At 43.9% G+C, this 12121-nt stretch overlaps 1 protein-coding gene and 1 long non-coding RNA gene across 3 annotated transcripts in view; one reads left to right on the top strand and one right to left on the bottom strand.

Moving 5' to 3' along the window:
* Positions 1-12121, bottom strand: part of PCLO (piccolo presynaptic cytomatrix protein) — a gene marked incomplete at its 5' end in the record, with an annotated part of 240339 nt that overhangs the window by 5815 nt on the left and 222403 nt on the right. For both annotated transcript variants that reach the window (XM_083615376.1, XM_083615377.1), the window contains 2 exons: positions 499-644; positions 2678-2812. In XM_083615376.1, the coding sequence (XP_083471502.1) occupies positions 499-644; positions 2678-2812 (281 nt within the window). The remainder of the gene's footprint in view (positions 1-498; positions 645-2677; positions 2813-12121) is intronic.
* The window catches only part of LOC310763617, a 288221-nt gene that overhangs the window by 97657 nt on the left and 178443 nt on the right, over positions 1-12121 (top strand). The gene's annotated exons all lie outside the window — the stretch shown is intronic.

The raw sequence follows: 12121 nt of genomic DNA, 5'->3' as shown, positions 1-12121 counted from the left end.
ACCAAGAACTAACTTAGTTGGTCTTTAAGGTGCTACTGGAAGGATTTTTTTTTTTGTTTTCACCCAGAGACTGTCATGGCTGAGTGTGAACCTGAATTGCCAACACCCAAGAAAGAGGCCTCCATTAGGTGGCCACTCATTGAACATTTATGCTTCCTTGTTCCATTTTATGAGGAACATCCTGCCAAAGGCTTCAGTTTTGAAGATCACACAAATTTATTTATTCTCTCTGCAAATTCTGTTTACTTCTTTCTTACAATTCATACTATCTTTTGATACTTAGAGCAGCCAAGAAGGTCCTAAGTTGAGGAAGTTCCAGGCTTGAAGAACAAATACAACAACATTGGGAGACTGTTCATGTAACTCTCACACTGTAACACTTAATTTGCTTTTCGGCAAATAATTAAGGTTAAGTAAATAAGTAAGTGAGAGAAAGAGAGTCTCAAATGCCCAATGCAGAAAGCATAACATTCAGTTTGCATTAAGATGGAGGCTTACCTGGAGAGAATGCCCAGTGGGACTCAAACTGAATCGAAATGTTTCATTGAATGAAGGTTCTCGGTCATGCCTGCATACTCTTGTTTTCTTCTTAATTACTCTCTTTTGAGTTGCAAGGTTGACAACGTACAGCTTCACATACAGATCTGTTCAAATAAGCAGTTCAACCTGTCATACAGAACCTCATTAGGTGTCTTTGCTGCTAACTCATTTAGAATTAAATTAGTTAATGGTTATTTAAGATGAGGGAAACTTCTCTCTGCTGTTTCCCTCGATATCAAAATGAGGTAATTCCAGGAGAGCTGATGAAGTGCTCTGAAATTCAGAGCCCTGAAAGCAAATTCTTTCCCAATGAGTACAGAAATTCACTGAATGAACTAGTTTAGAAATCTTTCATATAAGAGATGAAGCTGAGATGGAAAAAACTGCACATTATTTTTTTGGAAAATGAAATAAACCAGAGGTACTTCAGCCAGAAACAGGTATTGACATATAATTATTCTATGCTATTTCAGTTCTTTTTGGATAACACTACCTTAGAATGGAATAGCTTTCCTGTCATAAAGTGGTTTGCCGCTCTTGACTTGAAGCACTTTAAGTTTGGAGAGGAGTATGACTTTAAATTTTGAATTCTGAGTCCCGTGATCATTACAGTCCAATTGCTAGGCAGATCCAAAAATGTAAAAAGCTAGATGGCTAAATACATGGTAAAAGGGCCTCTTGTCTGCTGTAGGTAACACCTCCCTCATCCCTTTCAGAAAAGGTTGAAACTCAGTGTCAGGTAACATGCTTTGCATGCAAACCATCTCAGGTTCAGTCACCAGCATGCCCAGATGAGAAACACGCCTCTCTTAAATTCTGGAGAACCAGGCTGCCATTCAGCTCAGACCTGGGATGGGGAACTGCAGCTCTCCAGTTGTTTTTGGATCACCCATGTTGGGTGGGATTGATGGGAGTCCAAACATCTGGAGAGCCACAGGATTCCCATCCCTGGTGCAGATAATACTGAGCCAGATGTACCAATGGCCTGACTTGATATTAGGCAGATTCCTATGGGAATCAAACTTACATGGAAGCCACGCGCAATTGGTTGAGGTGTTTCAGAGCCTTTCGACAAAGCAACATCCCATGTTTTATATGTATGATGCTTCTCAGTAGCCATTAGGGAGGAGGCTGGTGAGTTATTTACCAGTTTGCATTGTGTCGAGCACAAATACCGTATTTTTCGCTCCATAAGACACACTTTTTTCCTCCTAAAAAGTAAGGGGAAATGTGAGTGTGTCTTATGGGGTGAATGGCACTGCGCAGAGAGGGAGAACTGCGCAGCGCCCCTTCAGCAACATGCCTGTCCTGTGAAGCCAGAGAAGGAACAGAAGGGGCTCCTTCTGTTCCTCCTCCCGCTTTGCTAAAGGGGCGCTGCACAGCGCCCCTTCAACGAAGCGCCTCTCCTGGCTTCTGCCTTAGCCACGCGCAGCCTCTTCGGGCAAGGGGAACCTTCATCCCGCTGCCCTGAAGAGGCTTGGCACGGCTATCCCAGAAGCCAGATCCCTCTTGCTGATCTGGCTTCTGGGATTCAGAATATTTTTTTTTATTGTTTTCCTCCTCCCAAAACTAGGTGCGCCTTATGGTATGGTGCGTCTTATGGAGCGAAAAATACGGTGCCTAGGTAAATAAAGCTCTTGCAAAGCACTCTTGGGAGGGAACAATTTGTGCTGAGGGAAGAGACCTGCCAGACCTGCTTTCCCCAGGAGCAGCTCTCCTCACCACCGCCACACCTGCAATGGTCCAGATTCATGTATGTGGCATTAGCATGAGTCTCTGGGACCCTTCAAGGGGAAAAGGAATGGGAGGGGGAGTTTCGGAGACATGGGGGCTGAATAGAGGAAGAGCATTATGTACCTGCCTGCACCTTGCATCTTTGTCACTGTAAATCGCTCTCTCCTGAAGATGCCTGGTTAGGCAGAAAGGCACCCCCCCTTACTACTACACTTATTTATTTTTAGGAACACCCCCCCAACCATCTGTAGAGAAAACAAGAATGAATGAATGCTATAAGCAATGGATACGATACATGTGTGACAATAACTAAAAACAAAATTGAAATCTTACCATCCTTATGTGTTTACCACTCATTTTAAAACGTATTTTATGTATTAAAATGCTGGTTTACAATTGATACCTGGTAAGTGATCTGGAGATTTAAACTTGTAGGTGATATTTCTGCACTGAAGGATCTCAACTATCAGCTGTTCCCCATCAGTCTTCATTTCCTTCTTTAAAGCAATCTTGATTTCACCCATCACCTGGGTTTTACCTGTAAAAGGGGGAGGGGTCAGATCAGCTATAGCAAAAGGTGCATGTAAGTATTCTACAAAGCTAATACTTCCAAGTTAAAAGGAACTTTCCAAACAATAATACAAGTAATACAAGCCACAAGCTAGCACAGGGTCTTTACAGTCTTGGTATAAATGAGCACAAGATGTGGCCATAATTATTTTAGGGCAGATCCAGGAATTGACAGCAACTCCCCAGTTGGCCGAAAGGTACATTTCATTTCTTCATGCTTGGTAACTTGCCGAAGTGCATTTAACCTTGTATTATTTTTTAAGAGTTGAATTTGTAAGAAACGGTAGTGTATTGTTGTGCGGGCATATTAAAAACAAAACAGGGAAAAGGCTGCTTGCCTGATTTCTAATGGGATGGAGTTCTGCAGAATCGGGCCCATGAAACTGAATGTTGACACCTCATTAACTCGAGTCATGCTTCTGACCCATGGAGGACCACAAGCCCCTTCAGGTATCCTGGGCCTACCTAGATGTACACGTCTTCCTGTGAAATGACCCTTAATTGTCACTTTGGGCACTAGCGGCACCTTTGACCCTTCGTGAACATAATTCAGTTTGGCATTTTAATTCGCTCATGATTTAAGCCTGCCATTTCAGCAATGGGAAACGTCGGCAGAAAGCACTGGCTCAGTTGAGAAGCTTTTGATGCACTGTAGAGACTATGTGGGAGTTCTGCCAACTACATTATCTGCAATCAGGTGACTCACAAACCACATTTATCACACTGAGTGTAAATGGTAGGTAATCTAATTTCATTTCTCTTCCAGGAACCAATCTGACTTTGCTTCCAGTTCTGTAGAACATCAACCATGGCATCCTTCTGAAGGCGCACCATTTCCGGGATTCTGTTCCTGCCTGAAGCGCTTCTTCTATAAAGTTCTGTTATGGCACTATGGCTCATCCCTGTAACACCTGCGCTACAAAGTTCTGTAGGGTGCTATCTGGTTTCCCATGAGAGCTAGGCCACCTAGGGACCATGTCACCATTGGTCACACCAAGCTCTGCTTCTAATTTACACCTGAGGCAAGTGATGCAATGGGGATGTTAAACAGGTGTATTGGCGCTCTAGTGGATTGGAAGAGGCCAATAAATTGGAGTACGATCTTGACAAAACAGAGATGCTGTGGGTGGGTGGTTTCTCTGTGCAATGCAGCCAATTTTATTTATTTATTGCATTTAAAGGCCACTCTTTTCTCCAAAGAGCTCAAGGTGGTGTACATGGTTCTCCTCCTCCTTTAATTCCCACAACAATCTTGCAAGGAAGGTTAGGATGAGAGACCACGGCTGGCTCAAGTTCACCCAGTGAAATTCATGACCGTGTGGGGATTTGACGCCTGGTCTCCCAGGTCAGACACTCTTATCCATTGAACCTACACAATTAGGTTTGTATTCTGGGGATTTAATCCTAGAGCCCCAAGGTGCCTCCGGGACAAATCCTTCCCTTGTCTTTGACTTCTGTGGCAGCTGTGGTCCTTTCCTGGACAGTGTCACGCTGTGCTAACCTCCAAGCCGTTGCAACACACAGCATGTGGGGCTGCTTCTGGAGAGTTTCAGAAACTGCAATTACCTCAGACCAGGGGTAGGCAACCTAAGGCCCATGGGCCACAAGCGGCCCACAGGGGTCGTTTAACCGGCTCATGAGCCGCCCCCAAACCGAGTCGTCTGCTCGTGAGTCCCCGTGCATTGCCCTAAACCGGTGCAGCATGGTGCGGGGCCTCGCTTCTGCGGTGCTGGAAATTGTGTCTGCACAAGCTCAGACGCCAAAAATCGTGTCAACACAGACGCTGGAAATCGTGGCTGCGTGCGCTCACACATGTGCGCAATCCGGCCCACGGAGGTGTGCAATCTGGCCCCAGAGGGATCTCCACTGAACCGGCCCAGGCAAGTTAAACCTTGCCACCCCCTGCTTCAGACTATAACTTCCAGGCTGATAATGGGGAATGGGCATTGGCTTTCAGCATAGGCGGCAACTCCTAGGGACCGTGGCAGTTTTGGACCCAAATTAATTTTGTTTGAGAATGTCGGTCCCGAAGCAAGAAAAATTGATGGATTATGCAGAACTGGCAAAACTGACATATAAGCTACGGGACAAGGATAGCTGTGACTTTAAGGATGAATGGGAACCCTTTGGAAAGTATCTGAAGATGCAACAAAGCGAACTGGACTCCTTGGCAGGTTTTGAATAAACATTCACAAACTTTTTATTGATGATAATCAGCTAAATAGTTTGAGGATCTATACAACTTTGTAACATGCAGAAAACAGAGAAACCAAAGACTGGAACTGAGGGAAGTCGGGGGGGTGGGGTGGGGGTGGGTGGGTTCTGTGTGGGAGAGGGGGAGGGAGGAAAAATGGGGGAAAAAACAAGGATGATATGTTTTTGGATAATATGTCTTGTTATAATTTTGAATAAAAAATAAATAAATAAAGAGAATGTCGGTCCCCGTCATGTTGCCCCTCCCAAAACTCTAGAGAATCTGGCACCTCTGGCTTTCAGTCTGTTCCCAAGCCTAATTCAAAGTGCTGGCATTTATTTTATTTATTTTTATTTTCTTAATTGTATTAAATTTATATAAATTTATATACAGCCCTTCATCACAAGATATCAGGGCAGTTCACAGAATAAAATGCAAGATAAAAACACAAGTCAACAATTAAAACAAAAACAACAAAACAATACCCCCCCCTTCCCACAGACACATTTTAAAAGCTGTAGAATATGACTCAGCCAAAAGGCCTGGTTGAAGAGGAACATTTTCACCGGGCACCTAAAGATATATAATGAAGGTGCCAGGTGAACCTTTCTGGGGAGAGCTTTCCACAAACGGGGAGCCAAAAATTACGGCAAAATATGTATTTAAATAGGTATTTCATCTCACTGTACACATTTCTAACCAGGGTATAGATTTTGCATTTAGATATGTGAAATTTGAAGGATAGCTATGTTCTAAATCTATGCATTTGTCTGGGAATAAAAATTAGGTTGGTTCAATTGAAAAAGCAGACAGAACAAAATTTCCCTCCTTCTTGAATTGGAGCATATTATTTTCTCATTGTGAGTGCAGATTACTGTACTCAGTATCTTCTAAGAGTACAGCTGTTTTGGTGTCCTGGCATAAACTATAATTCTTCTCATAAAGTCAGTCTGGATGAAGATTTAACTATGTTGATGTCAACAAGAGTAGACTTTTAGTTGCGTTGGCAGGTACTTAATTAGTCTTGTATCAACTTGGCCTCTGGAAAGGTAATATAATGTGGCGTGGAGCTGTTCAAAAGCATTCACAATCCCAAATACGCAGAAATCCACCCAAAAACATAATGCAGGTTTTTCCTCTCCTCGCCCCCCCCCCCGGGATTACCGTCTCCGCAGATTCATCTAGGAATGATTGGAAAACCTAAATGCAATTTTCAATTTGCCCACAGGGGGGAGCAAACCGACGCTACAAAACAATACTGTAGTCAGAAACCACAAAAATTAGCTTGTTCTTCCTGTATTTTGGCTTCTCTCCCCTGATAAAAACCCCTATTTTGAATTTTAATATAGTCCACTGTTAAGCTCATTTTGAAGTAGCTGCCTAGTTAAAGTATTTTGTGTGTGTGTTTGTGTTTAAATACAACCTTACAAACAAAACAGAGCAGAACCCAGCACTTTATTTATTTAGGGAATATAGCTCAGTGAGAGAGACATGTATACGGCGCCAGTTTCAATCCTCAACATCTCAAAGGAGGGCTGGGGTAAAACCACCACTTGAACCCCTGTACTGATGGCTTGACTCAGTTTATGTAATAATTTGTCCTTCATTAAGTTCTGAGAAGTATCCCTATTTTCTCTCTGTGCTGAACATATGCTGCAGATGCGATCTACTAGTTTCACTCAAAATGGCCGCGTGAATTGAGCAATACATAGATACCTGGTGCCGCACAACTTTGCTAAAATGTGCTGGATCTTTAAAAACTGGAAATATTTCAATTTGATAGAGAAAAGGTATGAGAAGTAATGCCTAAGGTCTTATCCACAAGTACCTTTTGCTCTGCTTTTTCCAGGCAGATGTCTGCACTTTCAACACTCTGTGTCCAAGCATTATTTTTGCTCTGAGCTTGCACGGCAAAAAACCTGCTCTGTAAAGTAGAATCAGAGCAAATCTCAATTCAGGTTTTCCACAAATGGACTTTTGCTCTGATTGAGCTGTAAAGAGCAGGTTTTCATGGGGAAAGCTCCAGAGCAACAAAAAAAAAAAGGGTGCTTGATCATGAAACTTTAAATCACAGACTGTGCCTGGAAAGAGCGGAGGAAAGTTAAGTGAGGACAAGTCTTAAATGTTCTCTGTGGTTCACTGGCAGATGTGCATTTTGAAATTATACTCTGTATACATGCTGATTTCAGGTCCCTCCTAAGGTCCCATAATCTGGTCAGTAAAAACCACTATGAAGCTGCTAACTTTTCGCCCAAACTCATAATTCTTTTTAAAACCCATGCTTCTTTTTTCATACCCAGCACAAAATGGCACCACTATTTTATATCTGTTCTGAGTGTTTGCCTTGACAGAGCTACGATACGTGCATTTCACGGGTTTTATTGTGCTTAGTTATTGATTTAAACGTGTAAAAAGCCAAAAAGAAACAGCTGGAGGACATTTTCTAATAGTCAAATCCTATGGCGGTAAATTTCATCCATGCATCCGTGTCATCTTCTGGGCTGCCCCAGCCCTATTTAGTACATCTATGACTGCAATGCATGCACATACCAAAAATATGTTTGTTTGTTTTTAACTATATTGAAATATTTTAATAATTAATAAAATGAATTAATATCATAGAATCATAGAGTTGGAAGAGACCACAAGGGCCATCGAGTCCAACCCCCTGCCAAGCAGGAAACACCATCAGAGCACTCCTGACATATGGTTGTCAAGCCTCTGCTTAAAGACCTCCAAAGAAGGAGACTCCACCACACTTCTTGGCAGCAAATTCCACTGTCGAACAGCTCTTACTGTCAGGAAGTTCTTCCTAATGTTTAGGTGGAATCTTCTTTCTTGTACTTTGGATCCATTGCTCCGTGTCCGCTTCTCTGGAGCAGCAGAAAACAACCTTTCTCCCTCCTCTATGTGACATCCTTTTATATATTTGAACATGGCTATCCTATCACCCCTTAACCTCCTCTTCTCCAGGCTAAACATGCCCAGCTCCCTTAGCCGTTCCTCATAAGGCATCGTTTCCAGGCCTTTGACCATTTTGGTTGCCCTCCCCTGGACACATTCCAGTTTGTCAGTGTCCTTCTTGAACTGTGGTGCCCAGAACTGGACACAGTACTCCAGGTGAGGTCTGACCAGAGCAGAATACAGTGTCACTATTACTTCCCTTGATCTAGATGCTATACTCCTATTGATGCAGCTCAGAATTGCATTGGCTTTTTTAGCTGCCGCGTCACACTGTTGGCTCATGTCAAGTTTGTGGTCAACCAAGACTCCTAGATCCTTTTCACATGTACTGCTCTCAAGCCAGGTGGGGACAGGAGGGAATGGCAGGGAAGAAAACCCTGGCCTTCTCCCTTACTTGCCAGGCAACTGGCCTGGAGGTAAGAACACCCTCGGCACACCAGCTTAAAACCAGAGTGTTGGTAATTCCATCATTAACAAGGATCTGCTAGTGTTGTGGCTCAGAACGCTCCCCAGTGCATGAAAGGCATCGTCCCCTCTATGAAACGCGCAAACCCCTTTGGGAAAGCAGGAGAGCAAGCACAGATTTCAAAATACACTGAATCTGTCTACCCGGATGCACAATGTCACACTTCATAATCACATCTGCCTAGAGAACTGCATAGCAGCTTCAAATTTAGACCAGTCATTTACACCTTGAGCAACATGTGAACTTTCTGAATGTATCTGTGTGCACGAACACAGAATAAAGTTAGGCCTCTATTTTTAAATAAATCCCAGGCCTGCAGAGAAACTGATATTTTAATCCTTTCTATCCAATTAAATGACATTATTGTTTTTTTCACCAGGCTAAAATAAGTTTAACATGTTTAGTCCAAGATACGTTATTGCTGTCTGCCACAACTTACTCCCTGTGTTTTTGCACCTTCACTGTGCATGGAGGGAGTCCAGACCTTGTAGCAAGGTCATATCAAGAGGGGCTTGTCTCCCATAGCAGCGTAGCCCTGGAGTCCAAGGCATCTCTCAGCCATCAGCCAGCCTGCCCAATATGGATCCCAGTCTTTCTTCTTCCTTCCTCTTCCCAGCAAGCCTTGCTCAAGACTCTTTTCCCCTGTCACCTCACACCCCGTTACCCTGGCAACCTTCCAAATCCCCAGTCTCTGTTCACACCTCAGGGCAAGGGGAAGGACAGTTCTCTTGCCTTGCCAATGGTCCTCAATGACTCTGTATTGTTTCTTAAGAGCCTGGATTTGACCAGGTCATTTTGCATAGGCTAGCTTACATCCCAAACAATAAAAAACCTAGCATTTATTAATTTATTGGGTGGCAGTGGAGGTTCTCCCCCAAATCCATAGCAATAGTAAACACTGCCCCTCTCAAGTATCAGTGTGTTTGTCTCCTGTTTACAAGGAGCTGCCATATGAGACCATGGCTTCATCTAGCTCTGACCGGCTCTGAGTGGCCTCAGTCTGGTCCTCCTGGCAGTGGCGTAGCGTGGGGGGTGCAGGGGGGCCAGCCGCACCGGGCGCAACATGTGGGGGGGGCGCGCTCGCGCTCGCAGCTCTCTGCCCCTACTAAAATCCACGGGTTAGGGGGCGCAAATTACTTGCCTTGCCCCGGGTGCTGACAACCCACGCTACGCCACTGCCTCCTGGAAATATGGGCCTGCAATTCCTATCAGCCCCACGCGGCACATGGCCCAGGGGCCACGGGTGATGGAGCTGGAATCCAACAACATATGGACGGCCACAAGTTCCCCATCCCTGATCTACGGTCTCCTGTCAGAGAGAGAAGTCCTGTTACCTGATGATTCTCAAGACTGACAACAACTGAGACTGAACCTGGGAACTGTTCCATGAATGTGTGGTTAATATTAGCATTGCTCGCTTCTCCTCCTGGATGCAAATCAACTTCCCACTCTGGTTTGCAGTGGGAAAGAAGCCGTGTTGTGGCTCACTACTCTGGATAAATGCCACAGCCATTCAATACCAGCCTGAGCGGCTCTGCACCTCGCAGGGATGATGTGTCATTGCTTGAGAGCGGGAACAGGGGAAAGTGAGAATATTGTCATAGTATATTGTAGAATGGCAGACCAAATTCCAGAAAGGCAGCTATTTCGGTCTGTTGCAGCCAAACCAGCAAAGAATCGTGTGGCATTTCAAAGACGAACAAATTGATGGCGGCATAAGCTTTCATGGGCTACGGCTCTTCTCACACCAGATACATGAAATGGACTAGAAAGAGGTTTGTTTACTTGAAATATGCTCATCCTGCATTTTCCACGGCTCGAGGCAGCTTACAAAGAAATTTAAAATCAAACTGAATAAGATATATATATATATATATATAGAGAGAGAGAGAGAGATAGAGAGAGAGAGAGAGAGAGAGAGAGAGAGAGAGAGAGATACTTTGGGGAGGGAGGGCGTTTTGCACCATCTGTGGAGCAAAAGGGCCAAGGAAATGCAAGAAGTAGGAGCTGGTACATTGCAGAGCACAACAATTCTGCATAGTGAGAAACAGTTCATTCTTACACCTTCTGCACTAATTATTATGGTCTGCAGAGAGGAAGTTACCCCCAATGATTATCAAGCCTAAATAAACTGAACAACAAGAAAAAACTGTACAAGAGCTGCACCTGCACAAAGACTCTGTACATCTATTTTTGCATGCAGGTCACTGCATGGATTTCCACTTGACTTCTTATTCTAAGACATCTAATGCCATTCATACAGGCCACCAAACATTCCTGTTTTGCTTTTCTTTTAATGCGACAGCTTGATGGTCCGTGTTCTTTGCTTATGGCTCACGGAGACAATGCTTTTGGAGTCTTCTCCCTTTACTCTTTCTACCGCTTTAGGCTTCCTGGTGGTTGTACATTTTCAGCTCCTATATCCCGGAGAGCCCAAGAGGGGATTAAAACTCTTCTGCAGTCCCTGCTACTGTTCGGAAATGAAAACAGTGGCAACAAAAAGCTCCTTTCAGAGACCATCCATTTTACTGTCAACTAGAAAGAAAGGATGCTTGAGGGGAAAAGCTTTAAATATAACAGGAGCTGCATCAACAACTTAGCATGGCATGAAAGCAGGATCTTGTCGGAAGCTGTTTCCACTGGGAGCAAGGAAGGAGGGGGGTAGATGTGTGGCTGGTTAGCCATGTTTCTTTACCTTTCAGTAAAGTGTCAGGGTGGACTCCAATTCCTAACACGGCTTATGTACAGCGGTGGCAAAGGAATGGGACACACTGTTCATATTGAACAACTTCTACAAAGGGGGTGGGGGAGATAACTTGATAAAGGTTTTCTGGCAATTTTGGATGTAGAATCATAGAACTGTAGAGTTGCAAGGGACCAAGAGGACCATCTAGTCCAACCCCCTGCAAATCAGGAATATTTCCTTCAACAATAGAGGTGCTGGTGAAAACCAGTTGTATTCCAGTACCATTTGCTGGGACAAAGGTCCCTTGCCTCTGCTATATACAATTGTTATCCGCATTAGCTGCTCAACTTGCATTACCTAACATCTATATGGGCTCTTTACATCCTGAACTTGACATTAGTGTAGACAGCAGTGATTGTTTTAGAATTGTGGTCCTAGAACTTTAATTTCTAAATCTCCACTGGTGGTTTTTTTGGAATAATTAAGTGGAATGTAGCTCAGTGAGTCAGCTTAGGAGGTCCATTACAATGTGCATCCTTAAAACAGAAACATTAAACACCAACAATATAAAAGGGCCAGTATAAGGGCAGTGAGCTGAGATAACAGGAAGCATAACGAACCATAAAAGGTACAGAGGACTGAGAAGCCTGGGAAAATTTAAGAAGTGTTTCCTTCATACCACCAGGGTAAATTTAAGAATTTACCACCAGGGTAAATTTAAGAAGTGTTTCCTTCATACCACCAGGGCCACGTAAGAGAATTCATGACTGAGGTGAGATAAGACCAAAACCAGGAAGTTCTTGATTTGTTACTTGGTCTCTTGCAGGGCAATCCTAACCATGTTTATTCAGAAGCATGTCCCACTGAATACAATGGAGGAAACTCCCTTCTTTGATGAGCTGAAGAACGTCATCAACTCTCAGGCATGTGGTAAAGGCCCAAGACAGGGCGGAATCCCAACAGAAGT

This window comes from Podarcis filfolensis, assembly GCF_964270895.1.
Source record: "Podarcis filfolensis genome assembly, chromosome: 5".
Lineage (NCBI taxonomy): Eukaryota > Metazoa > Chordata > Lepidosauria > Squamata > Lacertidae > Podarcis > Podarcis filfolensis.
The sequence above is the reverse complement of the archived record's forward strand: the minus strand, read 5'-3'. Positions and strand labels throughout refer to the sequence as shown.